Here is a 25843-nt window from a genome sequence, read left to right on the forward strand (position 1 = left end):
TTAGATTTTATAGAAGTTGCATGATAATTATATTATGCAAACCCCTAATTAGACCAAAGAAGAGTTTACGAAAAATATACATTTCTGTCTGTGTCAGACAAAGTCTTTTCGTAACTTAGAAAACGTGAAATCCGGAAAGGAGAATTAAGCAAGCGAATTTTTGCGTAACATTTACTTCTTAAACAAACAGAGCTAGTAGTAGCAGATAACACATAACAGATATAGACAAATAGACATAAAAAGATCTCTAAGGCTAAAAGCCTAAAAACCTGACTTCAGATTTCGTATTCACTTATTCATAGTCCGCTCTCTGTGTCTAAGAAACTGAACTCCCTACTACATCCGTCAAGCTTAATCAGCAATGTCCCTCTGTTCTCTTCACAATACCTAACTCCTTCTCTTTCTAGCAGCTTTACCACCTGATCATCCATAAATAACCATATACAATGACTGCCATATTAAATTCTTGTTTCCGTGCACACAATCAACCAAGTTTCCATACCCTTAATGTATATTGGTTCTAGAGTTAAAATGAAAAAGGTGTCGAAGAAACTTACCGATTGTTTCACCTTGGACTTCCCAAACCCAGAAGACCCACATCCTGTGATCACTCGCAGTGTCTGAATGGCTGGATGTTTACACACAATTGTTAGGAGGTTTTATGAATGACAAGAGAAGCTGATGATGATCTACTAAAGAAGAAAAGACTTATAATTGAGTTTGTGAGAGCTTACAAGGGACATATGATCCAAACAAGAGATGTAGCTTCAGTAGTTTCATTGCTTGTTTAACATGCTGACCATGCAGATCAATGGTTTCCACATTCTCTGTACCTTTGTTTCTGCACAGTCATAAACAATGCCTTAGTCCACAACAAAAAGTGAAAGCGTGTCAGCATACTTCTATAATGCCTCATAACAGCTAACCTCGCAACAAATATATCTTGGCTTGCCCTCTCATCAGCCCGTTGTGCTAATTTAGATGCCACTCTCCCCTATAAAAATAAAGACACAAGTTTTTTTCATTCTTCCAAAAAAAAAAAATGCTACAATAGCAATGATATATAGACCGTGATATGCACCTTATCAGCAAGGTAAGCCGCATAAGCCCTCCCTCCTTTCGAATATACTTCGGCAGCCTTCAACCAAGTGATAACTGCATTAATTGAGGAGTCTACCAGAGCCAGATATATGTAAGCAAGTAAAACTTACTTTTTGATAGTAGGACTTTGTAACATTCCACTGGTCAGTTGCATCTTTTCTAAGTTCATGATATCCGTCATCCTTCACTGCAACACATGTATTGATTGACCAGTAATGCAAATCATGAGTAAGAAAGATATATTCAAGAGTTGCAACACAAACAAGCAGTCGAGACCTCAGATGCTTTTGCCAATGTCACCATAGCAAAAATTGCCAAGTGTTTCATCGGGTAAAACAACATACATCAGAAGCTCAGAGCCTGCAAACTCATAGCAAAATGAGCCTGCTATTTCCAGCCATATACACAAATACTATAATCAAGAAACCATAGTAATATACCGAACGTATTAGGCCGGGTCTCTTCCCCACTAGATGAAGAAGCATCGATACCAAGAGACTGCATTTTCTTTGCCACATTCCTCCAACTCATTGTCTTTGGTTCGTGTTTAGGACTCTGGCGGATGTTGAACAGAGAATCCAACACTTTCTGTGGCAGACCAAGCTCATCACTTCCTTGGCTAGTTGCAAAAGGATCTTCCGAACTCGTGAGAACTTTTGCGTAATTCCTACCATAAGAAAAGAAAACAGGCCACATGTTTCGTTTTGACCTCTTCCACAAAGTTGAGTTAAAGCAATTCTATAGTTAGTTTTGACTTTCTCATGAGTACCTTCGACTGTAGCCTCCCCAGAAAAGTTCACTTTCAGAAGTATCAGTATCAAAAGATGTCTCTGCCAGCTGTTAAACAATGTCAGGAGAATGCACTTTATTCTATTGTGTAGGAGGAAAACAAAATAAACAGATGTGTGAAGAAAACCAATCACTTACACTATTGCTGACTCCTATGCCGAAAGATTTACCACTCAATGAATCATCAGTTGATGAAGAAGACATGTCAAGTAAGACATTCAAAGCCTAAGAAGAAAACAAAGTTAAACTTCACAATAAACGTTCGGGCAATTGTCAGCATATATTGGCAGGGCCTTTCCTGTCAATATACTCCAAATACTTAACATGTAACGTTGAAGACAATCTGCTTACCATGTCCACATCTCTAACAACAGCCATGTTAAGTTTACAATCATCACCAAGCATTGAATTAAGAAACTGTTCAGCTTTCTCTCTATCGGCAGCTTTTTTCCCGTTGCCACAGAGCTCTTTATAACGTTCAACCACAGGAAGCTCTTTCCGCACAGGTTTAGGCTTCAAATAATCCTTGGCAATCACAGAAGAAACCATCCCTGTATGCTTCTTTCCCTTAAACCATCTATCGTCAAATCTTCGCAAAAAGGAAGACGTTTTGCGGCTAACTAGGGAAATAAATCCAAGATGCATACGAGTTTATATTTATAGTGAAAATATCCTATGCGCAATGACAATTTTGCCCCTGTTATTTTTTGCCACGACTTCCACTTAATTAATTTGGTTAATATCCTTTTAATTAATTGGTTAATGTATATGTCACATATAATATGTGTGTTGGTCTCCATCATACGTACTTAACGACTCTTACAAACAATGATACCACTTTTAGGGCTTTCTAGTACCATGGCATGATAAGGTACCATCGACCATGTTTTCAAGTCGTGGCTGAGCTGGACTTGCGGTCAGAAAGGTCTAAATTAGCGGGTGGGTTAAAACGGGAAGGGAGCAACAAAAAAGGGACTTTCTGTTTTCTTGATAAGGTGAACGATGAAGGTAGATGCTTCTCTATTGTCAGAAGATGATCTTCTCTAGTAGGTTGCGACGGGAACTAGTCTAGTCCGACCGTTGATGGATGTTTGAAGATTCCCCCGGAAGGTAAAGGTGACTGATGTGGGAACGGTGGATACGTACCTGTGATTCGGTGATTCCTAAAGAGTAAGACGAAGCTGACTCTAGAGCATTTGAGAGCCTACACTAATTTTCGTGCAAGCACCACCACCATGGCAGCAGTTACAAGATTTCCGACGCAACATACCCCTACATTTTTATGCATTCAGTTATTATTTAGCTTCATCACAGTACAACTCAGATGATGATTCAGGGACTGAGGATTTGAGACAGACCTGCATGTTGAATGCAATCATTCGAGCTCCGCTCATCCAACCAATCTGAGGTTTATAGTTTGAAGAGTTAAACCTTGTGCCTTTCGGATATATCCTCAGGAAGTTCTTCTGAAACAATCTGCTCAATAGTGAGGGTTCTAAAATTATTAACTTGAAGATACAAGATGCAAACACTAGCTATATATAGTGCTTATTTAGCAAGTGATATATACATACCTTCCATGCTTAACACAGACATCATCAGTACCACGTGGCCAAAGATCCAACTCAACAACCCTCACGCCTCGTCTTAATGCATCTGCAATTGGAAGGTCACTGCAGTTGCTACTGAGCTGATTTCCAGTTAAGTAAGAATTGTGGCCTGTGTATATAAAGTAATGTGACAGAGGAGCATCCATGTTGTGATGGACCTGAAATAATAAGCCAACAATAGTTAAAACCAACCACATCTCCACTTATCACTGAAGAATTGATATTTCTATTTTGATTCCTGAATCTTCTAGGCTAGAGAGGAGCTAAAAAGATATCCAGCAGTAAACAACTTCTAAAATAGAAACTTAGTATCCAAAATGGAAAATTCTAAATTTAGACAAGTGAATCAAACAGTCAGAAACTTGAGTTTCAGCAGCAGAGTACACCACGAACCCCATTAAATGACTCATAGGCACTAAGAAGCTACCAAAAGAGGGGCTTTTGCTATATATGATGGATGAATGATCAAAACTAATTTAGGCCAGAAAAATGGCAAAATGAGTCAAATAGCTCTATGAGAGAGAAACAAAACCCAAAAAAAAAATTCAGAGACTTTCCGGTAAAATCAACAGAACTCTAAAACTTTCTTTGTCAATCTTCATCACAATCAATCCCAGAAATCCATACTTTTTTCCTCCCATTTTCCCAGGAAATGAAAATAAAAAGAAGAGTTAGACCTGAGGTTGAAACCTGATCGGCGATGGTGAGCTTCCTCTGTAACTCCCAAGAGTAAAGTTGTGATTGTGGACAGTGGTGAGCTTCCTCTGTAACTCAACTCTCCTAAATCTTCTGATTCTCCATTAATGTGTGAGATTTAGTGCTTGATGACTTTTGTTTTAAAACAACTCTCTTAGTTACTTATGAATGATTCTACTGTTCCAGCTACTATAAAACATAGTATAATTTATGTCTGTCTGATGCACCAATGTTTTTGACTTGTGAACCTAGCATATCCTACACTCTACCTTCTTAGAATTTATAGTTGTTTATGCAACCCCTAATTAGACCAAAGAAGAGTTTACGAAAAATATACATTTCTGTCTGTGTCAGACAAAGTGTTTTCGTAACTTAGATAACGTGAAATCCGGAAAGGAGAATTAAGGAAGCGAATTTTTACTTAACATTTACTTCTTAAACACTTAACATTTACTTCTTAAACAAACAGAGCTAGTATCAGATAACACAACAGATATAGACATAAATAGATCTCTAAGGCTAAAAGCCTAAAAACCTGACTTCAGATTTAGTCTTCACTTATTCAGAGTCGCTCTCTGTGTCTAAGAAACTGAACTCCCTACTACACCCGTCAAGCTTAATCAGCAATGTCCCTCTGTTCTCTTCACAATACCTAACTCCTTCTCTTTCTAGCAGCTTTACCACCTGATCATCCATAAATAACCATATACAATGACTGCCATATTAAATTCTTGTTTCCGTGCACACAATCAACCAAGTTTCCATACCCTTAATGTATATTGGTTCTAGAGTTAAAATGAAAAAGGTGTCGAAGAAACTTACCGATTGTTTCACCTTAGACTTCCCAAACCCAGAAGACCCACATCCTGTGATCACTCGCAGTGTCTGAATGGCTGGATGTTTACATACAATTGTTAGGAGGAAGGAATTATCTCAGGTTTTAAGAAGACAAAACAAAGCGATGAGAAAACTTATAATTGAGTTTGGTGAGAACTTACAAGGGACATAAGATCCAAATAAGAGATGTAGCTTCAGTAGTTTCATTGCTTGTTTAACATGCTGACCATGTAGATCAATGGTTACCACATTCTCTATACCTTTGTTTCTGCATAGTCATAAACAATGGCTTAGTCCTCCACAACAAAAAGTGAAAGCGTGTCAGCATACTTCTATAATGCCTCAAAACAGCTAACCTCGCAACAAATATATCTTGGCTTGCCCGCTCATCAGCCTGTTGAGCTAATTTAGATGCCACTCTCCCCTATAAAAATCACACACGTTTATGTCACACTTGCGAAAAAATGCTACAATAGCATGATATATTATAGACCGTGAGATGCACCTTATCAGAAAGGTAAGCCGCATGAGCCCTCCCTCCTTTCGAATATGCTTCGGCAGCCTTCAACCAAGTGATAACTGCATTAATTGAGGAGTCCACCAGAGCCAGATATATGGAAGCGAGTAAGACTTACTTTTTGATAGTAGGTCTTTGTAACATTCCACTGGTCAGTTGCACCTTTTCTAAGTTCATGATATCCGTCATCCTTCACTGCAACACATGTATTGATTTACCAGTAATGCAATTCATGAGTAAGAAAGATATATTCAAGTTGCAACAAAAACAAGCAGTCGAGACCTCAGATGTTTTTGCCAATGACACCAAAGCAAGAATTGCCAAGTGTTTCATCGGGTAAAACAACAAACATCAAAATCTCAGAGCCTGCAAACTCATAGCAAAATGAGCCTGCTATTTCCAGCCATATACACAAATACTATAATCAAGAAACCATAGTAATATACCGAACGTATTAGGCCGGGTCTCTTCCCCACTGGATGAAGAAGCATCGATACCAAGAGACTGCATTTTCTTTGCCACATTCCTCCAACTCATTGTCTCTGGTTCGTGTTTAGGACTCTGGCGGATGTTGAACAGAGACTCCAACACTTTTTGTGGCAGACCAAGCTCATCACTTCCTTGGCTAGTTGAAAAAGGATCTTCCGAACTCGTGAGAACTTTTGCGTAATCCCTACCATAAGAAAAGAAAACAGGCTACATGCTTAGTTTTAGCCTCTTCCACAAAGTTGAATTAAAGCAATGCTATAGTAAATTAACTTTCTCATGAGTATTTTAAATATCATGCGTTCATGAACTGAATACTCCACTTGTCAAATGGTTCGTTTGTTGTTCCTTCATTTGGACTGATTAAAGAATGAAACCAAGAAAAAGTTGCAGAGGCTAGTTATCTTGTAATTAATGTGTGAACCACCTCCGATGATTCCAAAACTAGTGAATTGCAATAACCAGAAGGCCAAAGATCAAATGACAATACCTTCGACTATAGTCTCCCCAGAAAAGTTCACTTTCAGAAGTATCGGTATCAAAAGATGTCTCTGCCAGCTGTTAAACAATGTCAGGAGATTGCACTTTATTCCATTGTGTAGGAAAAACAAAATATACTGATCTGTGAAGAAAACCAAAAAAATCAATCACTTACACTATCGCTGAATCCTACGCCGAAAGATTTACCACTCAATGAATCATCAGTTGATGAAGAAGACATGTCAAGTAAGACATTCAAAGCCTAAGAAGAAAACAAAATTAAGCTTTACAATAAACGTTCGGGTAAGTATCAGCATATATAGCAGGGCCTTTCCTGTCAATATACCAAATACTTCCCATGTAACTTTGAAGACAATCTGCTTACCATGTCCACATCATAGCCGCATTGACCTGCAAAAAAAGAGAAACTTTCTTGTCAAATTTATCGAACAAACAAGTCTCTCCTCATAACAATTTGACTAAGAAGAAGAAGTACTCACAAAGAACATCTCTAACAACAGCCATGCTAAGCTCACAATCATCACCAAGCATTGAATTAAGAAACTGTTCAGCTTTCTCTCTATCGGCAGCTTTTTTCCCGTTACCACAAAGCTCTTTAGTCCGTTCAACCACAGGAAGCTCTTTACGCACAGGGTTAGGCTTCAAGTGATCCTTAGCAATCACAGAAGAAACCATCCCTGTAGCAGCAATAACTCTACTCTGCTTCTTTCCTTTAAACCATCTATCTCTCGTCAAATCATCGCTACATGTAGAACTTGACCCAGCACCATACTCAGATGTAGACGCTGTCTCCTGACCCGAGGAGGAACTCGTCGACGGATCATCACTGCTTTCAACCAGATCCGATAAAATATCAGCGGCTTTGTTCAGATCTCCACCTGCTTCCTTATAAGCAGCCGTCGCTTCCTCCATTGAAACCGAGCAAAAAGCTTCCATTAACGATTCGATAATTTTTTTTTCTATTTCCTTGATGGTACCTTCACCGTCGTCCTTCCTCTCTTCCTCCAAGTCTTTTTTGTTCCCGTCAGACGCCGTTCCTCCTCCTCCTCCATCACCGGAAGGTTTTGAGGCGGAGGATCTCTTCTTCTTCCTCTTATGTTGGCTCTTCTGCTGGCTCTTCTGCTTCATTATATCGAACGGTTACAGATCAAATCAAGTCAAGTCAACGACGTGTAAACTACTCCGATCTGAAAGAACAAACTGAAACCCCCTGATAACCGACGGGAAGCGTCGGAGATAGAGGGAGAGGAGTTTTACAAAAGGAAATCAGGAATCTGAAAAGTCGATTTTGGGGGTTAGGCTCAAATAATACAGGAATTGTTTTTTTTGTTGTTCGTCGTCCAGAATTGATTGGGAATCGGAATCGCCACGTCAATCCACGCGCCTGATCGTGACCACAGTTTGAATCCACGCGCGTCTTTTACGCTTACGAAGCATACGCCGACCGGTTCCCTCCTGCTTTTACATGTTGAATCGGTTTCTTTTTTTACGGTTCAACCGTGAAAATTAGATTTCCAATGTTGTTTTTATCTTATTTAACTTCGGTTCACCATGATAAGAGATATTGATGACATTAAATGCGACATAGCACAGATATAAATAACTTTCCTATTTAAATTAGGAATATGAATATCTCATCTAAACTTGTTTTTTTCAATTTGACTTTTCATTCCAAATTTGAAACGCATGAGATTGAAGAAAACGTGTGCGATGGCGCGACTACAAAGAGCGTTTTGAAGACGCTGGTCAACGCGTTTTATATCACTAACTAGATTTCCAAAATTTATCAACGTGTAGAAGGTTTTTGCTTACACACAACTCAGAAGAGCTTTGTTAGTAGAAGAAAAGATAAATTCAAGATTCGTATTCACAGGTAGTGATCATCATCATCACCTGTCACAAGAGAGACCATTGACTAATAACTCTGTTTGAACTGGAGAGTCTACACACGAAAACCGAGCTGGAGTTAGACGCGCATGGAACTCTTCTTGATCATTGTTATGGCTAATTGAGAGGTTACGTTGCTTCTTCCTTCTCTGTACCTCTTCCTTCACTCTCTGCATCAAAAAGAAAGAAAACACATAGCCAATGAGTGGAAAAGGTGACTATAACCTAACCGATGAAAAGGATGAATCCTCAGTGCAGACACAAACACAAATCTATATCCTAAATTCCAGTATGTTCACTTAAACAAGCACTTATTGATACATCAAGCGCATATCCGGTTTCGGCTAATTGCCTAATCAACACTTTTATCTGAATCTACCCTATGTATGAATGATTGCTGCTATGTTAACTATGAACTAAAACAAGAAAAGTCTCTCTTTCAGCTTCTAATTCACCGGCTCTAGGTTTGGTCTGCAAGATGCAACTGCAATTAAGAGAAACTAAACACTAACTCAGACTCTGTCTTGGTTCTTATTTACTGGGACTATGATGTATAATAAATCTGTTTAGAGTATCACTACCACAATCAGGCCTAACATACATAACTATCATCGACTCACCAAGTTCGTCCTACTGTTCTAATGGGGATCATCTCTCACAGCATGCAATTCAAGAAACTAGAAAAAAAAAAACCAAAATCAAACCTGAAGCATCATCAAATCGAATTTAGGCTGACCAATATGCTCAACAGTGATGGAACCAAAAAAGTTCCCTAACAATGCAGCATCAGGAACAGCCAACCCTTCAACAAGCCCAACCACTAAACCTCCTAAGAAACTGTCACCAGCACCAGTAGGATCAACCTGCTTCGCTACAAACGGAGGAACCATCGTTTCATCATCCTTATGATAAATCCTACAACCTTTTTCACCATTAGTCACCACAACACAACACAATTGCTTCATCTGTTCAACATCCATGAAAAAAGCTTCATCTGATGAAGCTTTCAAGTACCCAATCCGATGCAAGATGTGAAAAAACCCACTTTCTCTCAAATCTACAAGCTTCACGGATCCATCAACAGGATCAAAAACCCTAATCAGAGCTTGGATATCAACAGCCACAACGTCGCAGATCTCCACCATTTTCTCAAGCGTCTCCGGTAAAATCTCGCCGCCGACTCCAACAGCCATACCGAAATCGAATCTCGAATCGGGTATATCCGATGGAAGAATCGGATCACATGCAGAGACCCGTTTCAATACCCGATCAGCGTGACCGATCACATCGACCCCCAGATCGAAATAAGCTTCGAAAACTGTTGTTGCCTTCTCCGGGACCACGATCGGAGAGTGAGTGACCTCGTATCTGAAGTCGTGTCCGACTTTGGAGACTAATTCGCAGGAGACGGATGAAGAATCTAAGACGTTAGAGATGAAAGAGGCGGCGCCTCCTAGTGTTTCAGCTACGACTGATCCGTTTTGGATCAGAACGTCGTGGCAGTAATTTCCGACGATGAGAACGCGGCGATTCGGCGGTGAGTGCTGCGACGGAGGAGGATTTAGCGTCATGATGGCGGCTTGCGCAGAGGATCATCGAGAAGATGAAGCTTTTATTTAAGTAGGTACAATAAGAAGAAGAATCATGGAATAAGAAAGACGAAGGAGTCTAACGAGAGCAACGGGAAGAGACAAAAACTAATGGCTAATACGTAACGTCTTGAGATTCGTTCCCTCTTGTCTGTCTTATGATATGTGTCTCCATGAAGATGACGCGCGCCTAACAAAGCTCTCCTTTACTCTTGTTTAATTTTCTTTATTTAAAATAATCGAATTTCAAATCTTTATAGAATGACATCAGTCTCAATATAAAATGAAAGAGAAAAATATTCTCCAATTTATTTTGTTCCAAATTCCTTATAGAGACTTTTTTTTTATTCAACAACCCAATACAATATTCGAAGTGGAGATGAATGCACGGCTCAGTGGACTTTTAGCTGATGTTCCGATTCGGTTGTCGGGAAAGATAAGGATAACTGAACTGGAGACGACGAACGATTTATATGATTGCTAAATACGAGTTATACAGGAGCGAGTCAGGCTGGTTATTTATGAGCCATGAGACGTTTTGTTAAGTCAAAGGTGGCTTTGGAGTTTATAAAAGATAATTGGATACAAAAGAAACAAGAGTGGGACTATCTTTAGTCAGAACGAATACCCCCCATGAAGCTACTTGGATCTGGACAATTACCCGTGAACTGAGCTTGCGAGAAGTCGAATCCCGGGTTCTGCAAAAACCGAGAGAAACAGAACATGTAAAACAAGAGAATTGATCGAAGAGGAAAAGAAATTCATACTTGAGCTCAATACAAAGTAAATCAGACCATGTGTTTCAGTCATGCCAAGTTAATTTGCTCAGTGTATTTCCAAACCTTCAGAATCCGGCTATACCTTAGTGAACAAATTAATCACCTAAGGCAGCCACCATAGCTTAGACTATAGGTTAACTATCACCAGGCCTATGCAGACTGTTTTATCCATGAACATAAGAGATTCACTACTCTTATTTCTAGCAAGAGATTCACTACTTGAGAGAGGCACTACTCACAAGAAATTCTTCACTACTCTTTTTTTCTAACAAGAGATTCACTACTTGAGAGAGGCACAACTCACAAGAAACAAAATAAGAGTGCTTGAACAAAGAAAACAATCAATGTGATTACACATGAGTCATCTAAATCAGATTATCTGTGACAAAGTAATCATATTTTGAGTTTTGACATAAATTCAATTCTATCCAAAAGATGATGCCCAAGATTGGATTCAGAGATCAATTAGATGACCAAGACAAACAGAAAAATTTGCAAAAGTAGAAAACCATATAAAATCAAGAAGTTTTTACACGTAGCTAACCTCTTCTTGAAACCTCTGTAGCATGAGCCGCTTCTGCTCAATATCAGTGGCATAAGGATCCAACTGACCCTGTCCCAAAATGGGAGATGCCCATGTCTGCCCTTTCTCCCTCTTCTGCAACGTAATGTGCATTATATCATCCTCTGCCAAATCAAACATAAAAAACTTCAGATTAACAACTTACATACACACGCTGGTAATAACCCAAAACATACTGTAAAATTGCATAGAAACTACATTAACACTCTTAGATCGCTGCAACCTGAAACTACATACATACAAACCCTTGCGTACTCAAGATCCAAACACAGTAGCTATACATCAGTCCATCATCCAACCTATATATACTCTCAAATACACATAGTTCATCTAAATAGAGTACCTAAAGTCCAGAACGAGCAATCAGTCTTCACGGGGGCACTAAGATCGTGCTGCAAAATTGTCAAAATGTTAGAAAATCTCACTCGAATCTTCTCCAATTAGGATCCAAAAATGTTGAAAGATATAGTAAAAAGAAACTGACATTGAGATAAGGAGGGTTGCCTTTGATGCCAACTTCGATATGTTTGGATTGGATTTTGCAATGGAAAGCCTTTGGATGAACATTTGGTGGCAAAGTTATGTACATGTTCACTTCTTCTAAGGTTTGATCCCACTCAAACACCTTTTGCCCTATATATATAACAACAAGAACATCGAGAATCGAATCACACATCAATTCGATCAAATCTCGTGTATGGGGAATTAGATAAAAGAGGGAGAGAGAGGAGGTAAAAGTGAGTAAACCGTTGTGAATGAAATCGTGTCGCTTCTCCGGTGCAAGCTTCTCCGCCATATCTAGGATGTAGGGTTTTCTTCTCCGGTTTCCGGCGAAATCGATCACCGTTGGGCGATTTAAGAAAGTTTTTTTTATTGGTAGTGGTCGTGAAGTCAGAAACATAACAAAGAGGTAATTATGATTTAATCCTTCTTATTCGTGTAATTTCGTAAAGGTGGTTATGTTTTAGTTATTTATGATTTTAGACCCCTTTCTCTCAATCACACTCTGTTTGTAACATGGAAGTTGAAACTCCATGCCGTTTTCCTAAGCTACATTGAATTGTTTAATAAAAAAGAAAGAAAATATGAGAAGTGGGTCTATTGACTCTATTCAATGCATATAGATTATAGAGTAAGGGAGCAAGACAAGGATTGAAAGAAGAGTAATGTGTAGGTCGACCACAAAACATGGTCCATTTTTAAGCTATGGACAGAGCCAAGTGTATGATTTTTTAGCTTTTCAATGTCTTTGGGGCAAGAGATACACTGTACCCATTTCCCCTCCTTTCAGTTTCTCCAACGCAGACCAGCAACTTACTTGTCATCTTCAATTCAAATTTTTCTCATATATAAAAACAGTTCCACAACCAAGATTGACGCATACGTGATTAAGGGCTTTGACTTTAAAAAACATACTCCAATAACAAAATAATTTAACTATTATCAATCAAAAAGTTTTATTGTATTGTAATTTTCATTTCGTCGTTTCGAAAACTGAATTTTATTATTCCATTTTTCTACAATATTTGGCCAACTTGTTTCATTCGAAGTATCATGTTAATTTGGCCACTGCATAATGTCAGTTAGATCGCACATTAGTTAGATTCTGGTAATGAGTTAGCTAGTGTATCACTCACGTGTGTAAGTGTGTAACTATAAGTTGTTGGTAATATTCGGTTTTGACCGGTAAGACTGTTAAAGAAACACTAGAGACCCACTTGAAGATAAGTAACATAATTAAAAAGCCGGCCCGCAACGTAACGACCACGGCCAGATTCTGCCTCTCGCAACCTTGACCGTCCGATTGAGAAGTGGGCAACATGCTGAACACGACGATTCATTTTAAAACTATAAGAACTGCATGTGGCTTCCGTAACACATTCCATAGCCACAAATTTAAATTGGTAAACAAGACACGACCCGCTTAACCCAATAGATGATAATCCTTAGAATGATACCAACTTGGTTATTGGTATAGGTTCGTACCATATGTATATATCAATGACTGCTCTTGCAGCACTATTGACCAACCCACATGCATAACCAACCTAGTCAGATCACATATATAGTTGACAATAGTGTCATAATTAAAGGCTATACAATTTGGCTAAACAAACAAAACCAAATGAACTTAAAAACCGACTATTAGGTCGACACTAGACTAGACTATAGACATCATAGTCAAAATCGGTAAGCAATTGTGACAAACAAGTTATAACTCCGAAAAAACAATTTAGAGATTAAGAGAAATTTTCAAATGTCACAAGTCCCAACCTCAATTATTTCTCTCATTTTAAAACTGTTGCAACTCGCCATGAAGCAGAAAAATAACTAGTAAGCGTGTGGGTCAACCAAACAATTTTGCATGGATAAATTTGGTTTAATTCTATATATGGTATTGTCAGTATTTTGATGTCTTAAAAAAAAAAGTTGATACCATGGTAATATTGACATTGACGTCTACGGTGGAGCATGTCAAAATTTTCGAAGGATAAACTTAGATTTTTCCACCATACATTATATGGTTTGAATCTTAAATACAATCTTCTTCTATACACACAAATATTGCAAACAATATAACTTATGCCATCCACAAAAATAATGTGTGGATTATTAACTCCATTTTTTCGTACTTTTTTCAAAAGAAAAAGGATTGTAACATGAAACTCTAAAACACTGTTGACTTTAATCTATTTGTATTATAAAATTGTGCTTTGTTATGCTGAATCGTAGCTGTTTCCAAAGCAAGTTGCTTTGGATATTCTAACATAGCCTTTAAAAACAGGTAAGCATCGAGTCTTTAAACTCTCCTAAAACCCGTTGAATCAGTCCCACAACATTTGTTTTTTCTTTCTCTTTACTACATGTTTATATAAAGCTTCCATCAATGAGTTCTCTAATAGTCACAACAACAATGGGGTCTGAAGATGGAATCTTGATGAGAAGAAACGAAGTAGACGAGAACGTCGCGTTGATCTTTGGCGTCACCGGACTCGTTGGTCGAGAGATTGTAAAGAGGCTATTAACGTCTAAACAAAGATGGAGAATCTACGGCGTAGCGCGAAACCCGGAGATCAGTTCATTGACGAAGATGTACAATTTCATCTCATGTGATCTGCTTAACGCATCTGAGACTAAGCAGAGTTTGTCTCCATTACAAGACATCGTGAGTCACGTGTTCTGGGTCACGTGGTCTGGTGAGTATCCATTGGATAGCGACAAGTGCTGCCTTCAGAACAAGATGATGCTTACAAACGCTTTGGACGCTATTCTACCAAACGCTACGAGGTTAAAGCACTTCTCGCTCCAAACGGGGATGAAGCATTACGTGTCACTTGTCGGAGAAGGTTCGAGTTTGTGTTATTACAGCGAGAAGTGTCCGAGGAAGAGTTCTGGGAGAAACTTCTATTATGTTTTGGAGGATTTGCTGAAGGAGAAGATCACTGGTAATTCGGTTGTTTGGTCGGTTCATAGACCCGGTTTGCTAATGGGAAGCTCTACAAGGACTCTGTACAATTTCATGGGAAGTCTTTGTGTTTATGGTGCCATGTGTAAGTATTTGAATCTTCCTTTTGTGTTTGGAGGGACAAGAGAATGTTGGGAGGAGAGTTACATTGATGGGTCTGACTCGAACTTAGTCGCGGAACAGCATATCTTCGCTGCAACAAGTGGGAGAGTGAGAGCGAAAGGTGAAGCCTTTAACGCTATTAATGGGGTAGGTTTCACTTGGAAGGAGATTTGGCCTGAAATCGGGAAGAAACTTGGAGTGCAAGTTAATGAAACGACAATGTTCGATGAAGGTTTCTCGTTTGATAAAGAGATGGGTAAGAGAAAGCATGTGTGGGGTGAGATTGTGGCTAAGGAGAAGCTTGTTCGGACAGAGATCGATGATTTGGCGAATTGGGTTTTCATGGATTTGCTGTTTAGGTTTCCTTCTAAGCTTCTTGGGAAGAGAGAGAAGGTGGACAAGTTTGGGTTTAAGAGGAGATATAGAACCCTAGATTCAATTTTGTATTGGATTGATGTGATGAGAGATGAAAAACTCATTCCTTTGTAACACATGTGCTATTGTTGTGATTGCTAGGTTTGATCAGCAATGTAAATCACAGTATGTATTTGTACACTAGTGCTCCCTCCCCTTAGTTTTTCTTTGTTTGAGCAAACATGTATATCACTAATAAAACGAGTATTTGAGTAATGTGTTTTACACAAACCTTAGTTAATATCAAAAGTGTAGATAACCAAAGTTACATTCAGATTTCGAAGACGCGTCCAAGAAACTGTGATGCATTGACAAATATAATAGGATGAAGTAGTGGCAGACCATACTTGAAACAACAAGATGATTTGCTGGAATCAGTTTGTTTATTAGTTAGTTGTTTTTGATACAGATGAGTTTTAGCTGTCAAGATGACGTAAGAGTAAAGACTTTTCATCCCCTGTTTCCACTCAGTGAGATCAAGAATCACTCCAACAACTTAAAGAAAACAAAAGAGAACCTTCTTACTGCAATTCATACTTTAGATACACCAAAAAGAAGTTGAAGAGAGCCAGACAAAAGCCGATCATGCCTTTTAAAAAAGGAAAGCAAAATCGCCTGCCAAAGGCAAAACAGGGCATGCTACTAAAACAGAATATGTACAAGAGAACCTACCAAAATAAAACAGAGTACAAGTTAGTTATACATAAAGTACTTGTTTCTTCATCTTAAGTTTTTGTCTTCCGTGTAGACTTGGTTGTTTTTGCTTGAGACTTGTTAACTTTAATGTTTTTGCCTTTAGAGCTAAACATGTCATCATCGTCGTCTTCATCATCGCTCCCACGCTTTTGCTTCTTTCCTTTCTTCTGGCTGTCACTAGAACATATAATAATCTTCTTATCCTTCTTCTCCTCAACCATCTCTGTTTCCTCCTGTGGCCGCCAAATGAACAAGGACCTGAAGATACCGGAGTTTGAAACCAAATCCACACCAATGAGATTAGTCATCTAAACAGTTTTCACTAATTAGTTACTCTCATAACTAAATGGGTAATGAACTCACGAACCTTGAACTTCCTGAGGCTAAAACATCATCGCGTGGATGCAACTTGTTGACTGGAGTGATAGTTGTGATGTTTGGATCCATAACCTCTGCAACCAATTGTCCATTGCTTGCATCAATGAAATCTATTGGGTGAAGAGCTGTTCCGTTGAAGTTTTCACTTATGTAACGGCCTATCACAATGAGCGACTCCGAGGTATCCTGAGGATGAACATATAACAAATGCTGTATAAAATGGGAATTGATGTTAAAAGAAACAAGAGAGAGGTGAAAGTATCAAACCTTAGGATCCCATTCAGCTTTGAATGGCGTCAAATGCCGATTGAAATCATGGCTATGAACAATCTCTCGGCTTGGCAAATCCAAGTCCCCAAAGATCGAGTCCCATATTCGTATACGGTTGTCCTGACAGGTCGTGAGGATTTTGGTGCCTGATGATGGAGAGAAATAAGCAGAGTTGACCACTCGTTTGTGTGCAAGATCATTCAGAGAAGCTTTAGGTTGTAGTTTACGCATATCCCATATTCGTGCCTGAAACCATAACCAAGCAAATGTATTGAACAAGTTCTGACAGAAATCAGATAATCATACTCTTTGTTCTATTTAATAGACTTACAAAATGATCGTTCCCACAACTGAGAAGAAGCTCAGGCTGTACAGGGTTGCAGTCGAGGCCAACAACTTTGCTTCCTTGCTTGTGTATCAAAATTGGCTCACCCGTACTGTTATTGGTACGATGGTCGATCCTTTATCACAAGAAGATAAGTCTGACATTCATTTAAACAATAACAAAGAGGCTAGTCTACAAACAGTTTAAGGGGATGAATCACTTACATGTGAAGAAATCCAAAATTATCAGCAGCTAGCACCAAACCTTTCTCTGAGTTAATATCCATAGCGTACAGCATTTTCCAACTCTTTTGGCCCTATAAACCGATGATATGTCATATCAGCATAATGGCTCATACAAGAAAAAAAAATCAGAGAAACGAGGTGATGATGGTGTGACCTGCCATCCATCGGGGTTGAGATTCAGCAACGTTGATGAAATTCCAGTTTCCAGGTCAGTATAACCAATTGTTCCATCGGAGGATGCAGAATAAACCATGTCATCATTTGTGGGACTAAACCTGCAATACCAACAAAAGATACGAGATATAGACAACTAAATGGAGATGTAAAATCACAACAGATACAATGAGATCCTTACCGCATATTATTAACTTGTACGAAGTGTATGTTTCCATACACATTCTTCTCATACACTTTAGTAAAATCCCAGACTCCAATTTGCCCTTTCTATTAGAGAGTGAACCATACAACCAACAGAAACGAAAATAACAATGAGAAGATAGATGCAGAAAAATTTGTAACATATGACTGTTGTTCAATTCTAAAAACCTTATCTCCAGAGAGAAGAATGTTGTGCTTTGTGGGATGGAACTCCAAACATGTAACACGTCTGCTGTGGTATCGGATAACTGCACAATGAACTTGATCCGGTATCACATATTTCGGTTTAATCTGTATAGCACAAATAGTTCCATATACTCCAGTCAACAAAAATCTCATTACGCATCAAAATACAGTAAGAACGGCGTGCAAAGAGACTTACAGGGGGAATCCTCGGTTGGAGTTGGCGCTTGAACACAAAGTCAATAGGGTTCTTTGTATTTCTATGTGAAGTTGGGAGTATTCCGTGGTCAGTAACCACTCTATGAGGACATGACATTGTAGTGTGGCCTTCAATTGATGAAGTGAAATAAAGCAAAAACATTTGCGTAAGTTAACATTTTGTCCATCCGCCATCATATAAAGCTCACATATAAGTAAGAACCGAAAATAAAATGTGGATTTTGTTACCAGGCATTTTGCATAAGAAGCAAGGTTTCATAGGACAATCGACATAGGTTGCTCCTTTAAATCCAGCTTCATGCCCAGGCTGCTTACAAACCTAAATAAATCCACCATGGAATGGAACAAACAACAGATATAAAACAATCAAAGCCAAACACTAAAAATCCTCTGTCTCTGCATCAAAGTTAAGAACTTTAAGTAACAATGTAACTAAAAATCCTCTGTCTCTACTTCAACGTGTTTGAAATCAAAAGCAAATATTTAAAGTCATTATCTTTGATTCCATAAAGCCTAAACAGAATTAGAAACATCACACTTTAAAATCATAAAACTCAAAAAACGAAAGCAGTTGAAACGACGCATAAGAAAGTTAGGGTTTTTTTCGAAGAGAGTTTACTTTGCAAACTTTTTTGATAAGCTTAACGGTAATGGGTGCTTTCCCTTTGGCTTTATTCTTCTCCAATTCAATTTTCCCTCCATTTTTAACCGCTTCATCTTCTTCTTCTTCCTCCTCCTCCGACTCCGACAAAGGGTACTTATCTTCTTCTTCTTCTTCTTCTTCCTCTTCTGACGAACTTAACTCGGAATCTGTATCTCTAGCGATGATGATTTCTGGGTCTGTTTTCCTTCTGTTCCTTGTTATACCCATTTTTGGTTTTTTTTTTTAAAAAAATCACGACAAAAAGGAATGAGAGAAACACGAATCAAACTGTTTTGTTTCTTTTTGGGTTCAATGACGAGTGACGACGACGCAGCGTGGGTGAAAAAACTAAAGCCGGTTAGGTCGGTGACCGAACGGTTCAATTGAATTTTTACGCTGACAAAACACTTTTAACGCTCACATCAATTTCTCATTATACCCCTCGAGATCTATACATTTATTACTTTGTGTCTTATCCATCCTGATAACCTAAGGTTAGTTCTGGTATTTAATTAAAGGTGTGGTGGCGGGAGAAGTTAATACGTGGCGAGTTACTGCCCGGATAGCAAAACTCACGTGGCTCTCACGTGTTATTACGCTATTGGGTCTTTTTATTCATATCACCCACTAATAATGGACTCCGGCCACAATTTTCATTTTTTAAATCCGATTTTGTAATTTTTTTTGGATATAATTTGGTTTTGGATTTGCTGAGAATGTTGTGATCGATATAAATCAGAGCTTTATTACAAATTTACATTTATATGGTAGGAGCTTTTCAATGCATGATAAAATCGAAAACGTTAGAGAGACGTGGACGAATAGTAACTCGTATAAACCACACAAAAAGAGAAATAACAAAAAACACAGAAGCTTGGAATATCCCTATCTCTTTAACGATCAACTTTTGTTTTGTGGCGCTCAATTTCGAAAACAACATACATACATACATGATCATCTTTAGAAAACACACCGACCAAACAATACACGACGTCGTTTTCAAAACGGTCTTACCAGAACCATCTATGGAGTTAGCTAGCTAGCTAAGAAACTTCCAACTAATCTTCTCCGCTTTTAATACATTAATGCTTCTTCACTTCTCCTATCAAACTCTTACCACAAAGCCTCGAGTGAATCAATTTCTCTCTTTAAGATGTTATCTCTACGAGTCCCTACTCCTACATCCTTCCGGCGATTGCATGCCGGGAGATCGCGGTTGAGTAGAGACTGCTTAATCTCTTACTCGCCGAGTTTCGTAAACAGAGGAGTCAGACTAAGAGTCAGATCTACCAAATCGGAGGTTGTGTTTACGCCGACGGAGGAGGAGGAAGAAGAAGTAACTCTTCCGGAAGAGCTTCAGCCGGAGCTGATGCCGAAACACGTGGCCATTATAATGGATGGGAACGGTAGATGGGCTAAGAATCAAGGTCTTCAACCTTGGGATGGTCACAGAGCTGGCGTTGAAGCTTTGAAAGAGATCGTTGAGCTTAGTGGTAGATGGGGGCTTCAAGTTCTTACAGTGTTCGCTTTCTCTACTGATAATTGGATTAGACCAAGGGTGAGTTTACTTTAGAACCTAATTCTTGAATTTTGCATATTACACAGCTTTCGATCTTGATGCGATTTGAAGTTATGTTTTCTCTTTGCAGATTGAGATTGATTTCTTGTTTAGTTTATTCGAGAGATCTCTCAAATCAGAGTTTCAAACCTTAGCCAAGTAAGTTTTATTTTTGGTTAGTCTTAATCAAGAATTGTTGTTGATTGATTACTTATGTCTCAAGAACTTAATATTTTCCGAGTGTTTTAGGAACAATGTTCGGATATCGATCATTGGAGATTCATCGAAACTTCCGAAAACTCTGTTAAGACTGATCAACGAAGTTGAGGAAGCTACTAAGAACAACACGAGGTTTCAGCTAATCGTAGCGGTTGGTTACAGCGGGAAATACGATGTTTTACAAGCGTGTAGAGGTATTGCGCAGAGAGTTAAAGATGGTGAGATTGATGTTGATGAGATAGATGAGGGACTTATCGAGCAAGAACTTGAGACGAATTGTACTGAGTTTCCTTATCCGGATCTACTGATAAGAACGAGCGGTGAGTTAAGAGTGAGTAACTTCTTGTTGTGGCAATTGGCTTATACAGAGCTCTTCTTTGCTCAAGAGCTATGGCCTGATTTTGGGAGGAGCGGTTATATCGAAGCTTTGATGTCGTTTCAGCAGAGACAACGACGCTTTGGTGGTCGGAAATCTTGAGTTTTTTTTCTTGCAATAAACTAATTGGTGTAATGGAAACTGTATAAATATGTAATAATGGATTTGTTGTTTATGCCTCAAGAACACTGCTTTCAATAAGCCTTTTGGGATATTATAGTTACTTGTATTGCAAGATTCAGTTTTAGTTATGTGTAGGCGAAGCAAGAAATGAAACAAGAAACTGCATGGCTGATTTTATTCGCAATTTTTCGATTTATCTACACAAAGTTATGAAAGTACAATGATCTCTAAAAGTATTTTTGTTGAAATCTTACATGAACATAGTGGACCAAATGTGGATCAAACTCGACAGCCAAATCGTCTTTCTCTGCGTTGATATGAAACCAAGGCCTCTACAAGCTTACCCTTATCAAAATCAGGCCAATGGACCGGTGAGAAGAAGAGCTCAGTGTAAGCGAGCTGCCACAGGAAGAAGTTACTAATCCTCTGTTCTCCACTAGTCCTAATCAGTAGATCAGGACTTGAGAACTCAGTACAATTTGTCAGAAGCTCTCTCTCGATCATTGCCTCGTCTACATCTTCCTCTCGGATCAATCCAGTTTCTGATTTATGAACAATACTCTTGCAAGCGCGTAAGATGTCTAATCTCCCGCTGTAATCTATTGCCAATATGAGATGTTTCTTTTTATAGCCTTTTGTAGCTTCCTCTATCTCGTGGATTGTTTGGCGTAGAGATTCAGGGATCTTTGTTAGATTCCCGATAATAGAAACTCGAGTTTCCTCTCTGAAAACAAAAAGATCTTGGTAATATAAGTGGGAAGATCACATGTTTAACAAAAAGAAGCTAAATGGAATTGTATTTATACCTTTGGAAATATTGGATTTTGGACTTGAGGTAGTGTTGTATCAAAGACATTAAGCACTTAACCTCAATCTTAAATAATACCAAGAAAAATTGTTAGAGTCATGTCAATAAGTGTATGAGAATGTAAACTATTTTGTCTAAAATGTCACACCTTGTGTCTGCCCCAATTCTCTGTTGAGAAAGCAAAAGCTGAGACTGTATGAATCCCCAATTTGAAGCAGAGCTCGGAGAACTCTATAAGCCGTTTAGCTCCGGCCTCATGGCCTTGCGACGTCAGCAATCCTCCCCGTTTGGCCCATCTCCGGTTTCCATCCATTATTACTGCCACGTGTCTCGGCATCAGCTCTCTTTGTAGCTCCTCCTCTCCGACCACATAAGTTCCCTCGTCACTTACACAAACAAAAAAGACCATAGCTATGTTATGACGATTTAGCATTGTCATCATCTTTTAACAAAACAGAGCATATGGACATATGGCATTTGTGAAAGCTCTGTTTCTATTTACTAAAGCCTCTGCATGAAAATCTTAACTGCACGTTGTCTGCTTGGCAAATGTTGGAAACATTGCCTGAAATGAACTTAGTTTATTCTGGCTTTCTTTTTCTTTTACTAACCAAACACATACAAGTTAGCACTGGTCACTCTGTTTTTCTTTGCCTCTTAGATGAAACAGAGGAACTTAACCAATAAATAATCTCTGGCTTTAGTACATAACTATCATTCAATGAAGTTTTTGGTGTCATTTGTGCAGTGAATCTTATCCAGCCTCATATAATGAAAAATAAATAATCAAAGAGAATCTTGATATGATCCACCTAAACAGTCTTGCTGCTAAGAGTAATTTTATAAAACTCTGTAGTTAACTATTTTGGTTACATTTATGAATATGTATAAGGCTATAGAGTTTATTATAACAAACTGACATAAAATTTCGTAAATTCTTTTTTAAAAACCTTGTAAATATATTCTAAGAAGTAAGTTTGAATCATTCATCACATGTACAACTACTGTTTGGTTAGTTGAGAAGCCAGCAAAAAATGTGTATCAGTTCAACAAAAACAAGTACCGTTTGTAGTGGTCATCATCGTCTCTCGAAGCTGTGAATTTGATGACTCCGAGGAGTTTAAGCAAGGAAAGAGGCCGGAAGCTAAAATGGTTTGTGATGATGCAACAAGAGATGAGAAACACAAAGAGGAGAGATAAAAGAGAAGAGAGAAGAGACAACATTGTCGACGTATTTGCTCTGACTCATTGAGGGTTTCTCATCCGCTATATATTAATAGAGAAACACATAGCCAGAGATTTCATGACACTTTTTAGCAAAATATCCTTACATTTTCTAATTAATTACAGTTCTATGCGATTGTATTTATTTTTAAAACAGTTAATAGAATAATAATTAGATATGTTATCATTTCTCACACAAATTTAATAGTAAAGCAAAATTTCACTAAAATTTACTTACAAATATACAAGTCAAAATTATATTAATTTCTTAAAATTAATATAAATATTGATAAATTAATATAAGTAAAATATTCTAAAAGGGCTATTAAAACATATCAATTAATATAAAGTTAATAAAAATAAAGAACATATAACTTATTAACAAAATCATATTAAAAATGATATTTTTTATGTTAGTATTATTATCATAATAATTTAAGTAACAAGTTTTCAATAGTTATTATAATTGATTAGAAAAAAAGTAGTATATTATCTCTGAATTATATCCAACTCATTAAAAGAAACTTAATTCTCAATAAATAAAGATTTATATATATTCATAAATAAATATAAAAATGACAACAAATTAGGGGATATCATGATGTGTGATTATTTATATATATCTAAGTTAAACTAATGAATCTCAACATTTAATGTTATTATTCATTAAAATGGAAATATTGATAACTGAATAGGAATATACGTTCTAATTGTATATTCATCTATGTGCTATTAAAAAGGAATGAGACAACAACCCTTATCATTATAAATAAATTTAGTAACAAAAAAAATCATAATATATTTAAAATAAGTGATTATAGATTATGCAAAATTGTTATAGTTACTCGATCAATCATAAATATAAATTTGATTTTTAAAACACAAAAATATATATATTGCCGTAAATTTTAACATTTTATAAATATTTTCTTTACCATGTTCACATATTTCATGGGTAAAATGTATTCTTAGACGAATACGTTGATTTTGGAATTTTATTAATTTTTCATAATGTTTTTTGGTAATGTACCGTCATTTATAGAAAATATTAACAAACCGACTAACTCATATGATTTAAATAGCCTAATCAAAAATATTAAATCAATAAATTAGATTATCTTTAGAAAATTTAGTTTGTTTCTCCGATTGTTACTAACATATAATAAAATTAAATAATTAAACTACAGAGTAATTTAGTATATGTTGTTATGGTTACATAAGAAACATGCAAAATTGTTGTGATTACAAGATAAAACATAAGAAGATATGAATTTGATTTTTAAACGACATAAGACATATTACAACAAAAAGTAACATTTTATGAATATTTTCTCTACCATAAAACCTCTTACATATTCAAAGATTTTACGGGTAAAATATATTTTTATACGAAAAACGCAGTTTTAAATAAATAAATAAATAAATTTAGTTACATATTATGTTTGATACAAACATATATTGTTTCTAGAATAATAATTTTACTTATAATAATTTACTTTAAATCGATTTATCCCGTAGTACGGGACTGCGGCTTGTTACCTAATTATAAAGATATTCAAAGACATTACCTTGATTGATCAAACCTTCTGTCTATTTACTACGTATCAGACAGGCCATACAACTTGTACGTGGAGAAACTTAATTGATTACCATTTTTCAGTGTCGACCACCAAAAGTAGATCTATATTATATCTTTGCATGTCACCAAACCGATGACGTACGTTTCTATTTATATTTATTTGTTGATAAAAGATTCCTGATACACACTATTAAGCCGTATTATTACCGGACCCTTCCAAGTATTAATTGATGTAATTGAACAAATGGATTTTGTTTTTCAGTTGGTTAACTAACTGATAAATAAATATCTTGTTAAACTAAGTCGGTATGGCCAAATGTTGACAAAAAAATACATAGTCGGTAACACTCCACTAAAGTTTTTTCTAGTGTTTTGTAGCTTAATTCGTTAGGTGTGATTAGATCGATAATGACACGTACATGTAAGTTGACAAATTTGCGTCTCATTTTGGTAACATTTTAAATTCCTAACCTATAATTTATTATCTTAAGTTTATTAGTATTATTTTCGATTTAAATCTTCAAAAAGCCTAAAAAAAAAAGGACAAAATTTGAAGTGTTGTTTTAATTACTTTTACGAGAAATCCTTTATTGTAAATATAAAAGAGTAGATAAAACATTGAAGTGATATGACTTAGATCTTAGATTCTTTAGGGTTTTTCCCAGATTCAGTAAACTTTGAAGAACCCACACGACTGATTTCTTGTGGCAGAAGACATCAATTTTTAGCAGCTGATAGATAAGTACTTGTAGCAGTGAAGAATAAACGCAACACATCAAATATGGTATAGCACTTGAAATATAAAATTCTACTAGATTTATCTCTGTAGCTAAAAGGGAGTAGTTCGATAAACAAAAATCGGATGAACATAACAAAAGACGCAGAGATAAACAAAACAGAACAGAGGAAATAGAACATAGATAAAATATGGGTCAAAACTGGCATCCAAATCGCCTCTCCCTGTGCTGATACGAAACCAGGGCCTCTATAAGCTTCTTTTTATCGAAGTCAGGCCAAAGCACTGGCGAAAAGAAAAGCTCAGTGTAAGCAAGCTGCTACAAGAAGAAGTTACTAATCCTCTGGTTGTTCCTCTCGCATTTTTGGAAACTATGCCATAAATGAAGTTGGTTACATTTCGATTAAGCATTGATATTTTTGTTTTGTCTTTTTTTGGAGAAAAAGACTAGTAATTTAAATGTTCAATGAACTTGTCAGTGTGGTTAGGGTTGTAAATTGGTCTGACCATAACCAAATGGGCATGT

General features: G+C 37.2%; 8 protein-coding genes across 16 annotated transcripts; 2 read left to right on the forward strand and 6 right to left on the reverse strand.

Annotated features, from left to right (window-relative positions):
* Positions 1 to 61: 61 nt before the first annotated feature.
* On the reverse strand, positions 62 to 4446 carry LOC104735971 (SMR domain-containing protein At5g58720-like). Of its 4 annotated transcripts, XR_015570992.1 has the most exons (14): positions 4191 to 4446; positions 3465 to 3658; positions 3249 to 3366; positions 2242 to 3162; positions 2029 to 2115; positions 1871 to 1938; positions 1542 to 1768; positions 1378 to 1461; positions 1212 to 1288; positions 1082 to 1138; positions 927 to 994; positions 735 to 841; positions 558 to 628; positions 62 to 419 (listed from the first exon to the last, which is right to left on the reverse strand). XR_015570992.1 is itself a non-coding variant. In XM_010455877.3 (13 exons), exons 4-13 carry the CDS (start codon positions 2533 to 2535, stop codon positions 297 to 299), a joined length of 1179 nt encoding a protein of 392 aa, XP_010454179.1. In that variant the 5' UTR covers positions 2536 to 3162; positions 3249 to 3366; positions 3465 to 3658; positions 4178 to 4446; the 3' UTR covers positions 62 to 296. The 4 variants fall into 4 exon arrangements, 2 of the variants coding, with proteins under 2 accessions (XP_010454179.1, XP_087327850.1); XM_010455877.3 differs by lacking the exon at positions 1378 to 1461 and having other exon boundaries at positions 4178 to 4446; XM_087471724.1 differs by lacking the exon at positions 1378 to 1461 and having other exon boundaries at positions 4191 to 4356.
* Positions 4447 to 4597: 151 nt separating this feature from the next.
* On the reverse strand, positions 4598 to 8123 carry LOC104735952 (SMR domain-containing protein At5g58720). 4 transcript variants are annotated; one of them, XR_015570979.1, is made up of 11 exons: positions 7017 to 8123; positions 6902 to 6927; positions 6692 to 6778; positions 6527 to 6594; positions 5997 to 6223; positions 5669 to 5916; positions 5539 to 5595; positions 5390 to 5457; positions 5195 to 5301; positions 5019 to 5089; positions 4598 to 4880 (listed from the first exon to the last, which is right to left on the reverse strand). XR_015570979.1 is itself a non-coding variant. In XM_010455854.3 (11 exons), the coding sequence occupies exons 1-11, from the start codon at positions 7663 to 7665 to the stop codon at positions 4755 to 4757; spliced, it is 1563 nt and encodes a 520-aa protein (XP_010454156.2). In that variant the 5' UTR covers positions 7666 to 8123; the 3' UTR covers positions 4598 to 4754. The 4 variants fall into 4 exon arrangements, 1 of the variants encoding a protein (XP_010454156.2); XR_015570980.1 differs by having other exon boundaries at positions 5669 to 5745; positions 6692 to 6705; positions 7017 to 8115; XR_015570983.1 differs by having other exon boundaries at positions 6692 to 6705; positions 7017 to 8115.
* Positions 8124 to 8268: 145 nt separating this feature from the next.
* Positions 8269 to 10293, reverse strand: LOC104735981 (inositol 3-kinase). Its single transcript, XM_010455886.3, has 2 exons — positions 9129 to 10293; positions 8269 to 8594 (listed from the first exon to the last, which is right to left on the reverse strand). The coding sequence occupies exons 1-2, from the start codon at positions 9993 to 9995 to the stop codon at positions 8427 to 8429; spliced, it is 1035 nt and encodes a 344-aa protein (XP_010454188.1). The 5' UTR covers positions 9996 to 10293; the 3' UTR covers positions 8269 to 8426.
* Positions 10294 to 10465: 172 nt separating this feature from the next.
* On the reverse strand, positions 10466 to 12441 carry LOC104735991 (uncharacterized). Its single transcript, XM_010455899.3, has 5 exons — positions 12123 to 12441; positions 11860 to 12008; positions 11719 to 11767; positions 11337 to 11479; positions 10466 to 10711 (listed from the first exon to the last, which is right to left on the reverse strand). Exons 1-5 carry the CDS (start codon positions 12274 to 12276, stop codon positions 10625 to 10627), a joined length of 582 nt encoding a protein of 193 aa, XP_010454201.2. The 5' UTR covers positions 12277 to 12441; the 3' UTR covers positions 10466 to 10624.
* A 1455-nt stretch (positions 12442 to 13896) lies between these two features.
* Positions 13897 to 15573, forward strand: LOC104736002 ((S)-8-oxocitronellyl enol synthase-like). Of its 3 annotated transcripts, none has more exons than XM_010455917.3 (2): positions 13897 to 14160; positions 14279 to 15573. In XM_010455917.3, exon 2 carries the CDS (start codon positions 14290 to 14292, stop codon positions 15430 to 15432), a length of 1143 nt encoding a protein of 380 aa, XP_010454219.1. In that variant the 5' UTR covers positions 13897 to 14160; positions 14279 to 14289; the 3' UTR covers positions 15433 to 15573. The 3 variants fall into 3 exon arrangements, with proteins under 3 accessions (XP_010454219.1, XP_019092832.1, XP_010454212.1); XM_019237287.2 differs by having other exon boundaries at positions 13928 to 14160; positions 14303 to 15573; XM_010455910.3 differs by having other exon boundaries at positions 13937 to 14160; positions 14254 to 15573.
* A 280-nt stretch (positions 15574 to 15853) lies between these two features.
* On the reverse strand, positions 15854 to 19138 carry LOC104736015 (protein DAMAGED DNA-BINDING 2). Its single transcript, XM_010455930.3, has 11 exons — positions 18671 to 19138; positions 18280 to 18370; positions 18032 to 18159; positions 17818 to 17940; positions 17627 to 17715; positions 17426 to 17546; positions 17251 to 17342; positions 17033 to 17162; positions 16699 to 16947; positions 16421 to 16617; positions 15854 to 16311 (listed from the first exon to the last, which is right to left on the reverse strand). The coding sequence occupies exons 1-11, from the start codon at positions 18920 to 18922 to the stop codon at positions 16083 to 16085; spliced, it is 1701 nt and encodes a 566-aa protein (XP_010454232.1). The 5' UTR covers positions 18923 to 19138; the 3' UTR covers positions 15854 to 16082.
* Positions 19139 to 19463: 325 nt separating this feature from the next.
* LOC104736026 (dehydrodolichyl diphosphate synthase 2-like) lies at positions 19464 to 21030 on the forward strand. The gene is made up of 3 exons (XM_010455941.3): positions 19464 to 20252; positions 20344 to 20411; positions 20502 to 21030. Exons 1-3 carry the CDS (start codon positions 19848 to 19850, stop codon positions 20947 to 20949), a joined length of 921 nt encoding a protein of 306 aa, XP_010454243.1. The 5' UTR covers positions 19464 to 19847; the 3' UTR covers positions 20950 to 21030.
* An 88-nt stretch (positions 21031 to 21118) lies between these two features.
* On the reverse strand, positions 21119 to 23061 carry LOC104736035 (dehydrodolichyl diphosphate synthase 3-like). Its single transcript, XM_010455953.3, has 4 exons — positions 22842 to 23061; positions 21927 to 22164; positions 21777 to 21844; positions 21119 to 21694 (listed from the first exon to the last, which is right to left on the reverse strand). Exons 1-4 carry the CDS (start codon positions 23000 to 23002, stop codon positions 21250 to 21252), a joined length of 912 nt encoding a protein of 303 aa, XP_010454255.2. The 5' UTR covers positions 23003 to 23061; the 3' UTR covers positions 21119 to 21249.
* Positions 23062 to 25843: the final 2782 nt, after the last annotated feature.

Source organism: Camelina sativa, chromosome 2 (assembly GCF_030686135.1).
Source record: "Camelina sativa cultivar CO46 ecotype springtype chromosome 2, ASM3068613v1".
Lineage (NCBI taxonomy): Eukaryota > Viridiplantae > Streptophyta > Magnoliopsida > Brassicales > Brassicaceae > Camelina > Camelina sativa.

Bases quoted from the DNA above. Each gene is read 5' to 3' on its own strand.
- LOC104735971 (XM_010455877.3), bottom strand. From the start codon at position 2,535: ATGCATCTTGGATTTATTTCCCTAGTTAGCCGCAAAACGTCTTCCTTT. The intron at 1,289-1,541 runs GTATATTACTAT...CATGTGTTGCAG, and splicing joins GACCCGGCCTAATACGTTCG to TGAAGGATGACGGATATCAT. The intron at 420-557 runs GTAAGTTTCTTC...ATGGATGATCAG, and splicing joins AGTCCAAGGTGAAACAATCG to GTGGTAAAGCTGCTAGAAAG.
- LOC104735952 (XM_010455854.3), bottom strand. From the start codon at position 7,665: ATGAAGCAGAAGAGCCAGCAGAAGAGCCAACATAAGAGGAAGAAGAAG. The intron at 5,302-5,389 runs GTTAGCTGTTTT...ATGACTATGCAG, and splicing joins CAAGATATATTTGTTGCGAG to AAACAAAGGTATAGAGAATG. The intron at 4,881-5,018 runs GTAAGTTTCTTC...ATGGATGATCAG, and splicing joins AGTCTAAGGTGAAACAATCG to GTGGTAAAGCTGCTAGAAAG.
- LOC104735981 (XM_010455886.3), bottom strand. From the start codon at position 9,995: ATGACGCTAAATCCTCCTCCGTCGCAGCACTCACCGCCGAATCGCCGC. The intron at 8,595-9,128 runs GTTTGATTTTGG...TTTTTGATGCAG, and splicing joins TCGATTTGATGATGCTTCAG to AGAGTGAAGGAAGAGGTACA.
- LOC104735991 (XM_010455899.3), bottom strand. From the start codon at position 12,276: ATGTTTCTGACTTCACGACCACTACCAATAAAAAAAACTTTCTTAAAT. The intron at 12,009-12,122 runs GTTTACTCACTT...TTATATATATAG, and splicing joins ACACGATTTCATTCACAACG to GGCAAAAGGTGTTTGAGTGG. The intron at 11,480-11,718 runs GTACTCTATTTA...TTGATTTGGCAG, and splicing joins TTGCTCGTTCTGGACTTTAG to AGGATGATATAATGCACATT.
- LOC104736002 (XM_010455910.3), top strand. From the start codon at position 14,263: ATGAGTTCTCTAATAGTCACAACAACAATGGGGTCTGAAGATGGAATC.
- LOC104736015 (XM_010455930.3), bottom strand. From the start codon at position 18,922: ATGGGTATAACAAGGAACAGAAGGAAAACAGACCCAGAAATCATCATC. The intron at 18,371-18,670 runs GTAAACTCTCTT...GGATTTATTTAG, and splicing joins TTATCAAAAAAGTTTGCAAA to GTTTGTAAGCAGCCTGGGCA. The intron at 17,716-17,817 runs GTTTTTAGAATT...ACTCTCTAATAG, and splicing joins TTCTTCTCTCTGGAGATAAG to AAAGGGCAAATTGGAGTCTG.
- LOC104736026 (XM_010455941.3), top strand. From the start codon at position 19,848: ATGTTATCTCTACGAGTCCCTACTCCTACATCCTTCCGGCGATTGCAT. The intron at 20,253-20,343 runs GTGAGTTTACTT...TTCTCTTTGCAG, and splicing joins ATAATTGGATTAGACCAAGG to ATTGAGATTGATTTCTTGTT. The intron at 20,412-20,501 runs GTAAGTTTTATT...CGAGTGTTTTAG, and splicing joins GAGTTTCAAACCTTAGCCAA to GAACAATGTTCGGATATCGA.
- LOC104736035 (XM_010455953.3), bottom strand. From the start codon at position 23,002: ATGTTGTCTCTTCTCTCTTCTCTTTTATCTCTCCTCTTTGTGTTTCTC. The intron at 22,165-22,841 runs GTACTTGTTTTT...TGTTTGTGTAAG, and splicing joins GATGATGACCACTACAAACG to TGACGAGGGAACTTATGTGG. The intron at 21,695-21,776 runs GTATAAATACAA...TTTTGTTTTCAG, and splicing joins AAAATCCAATATTTCCAAAG to AGAGGAAACTCGAGTTTCTA.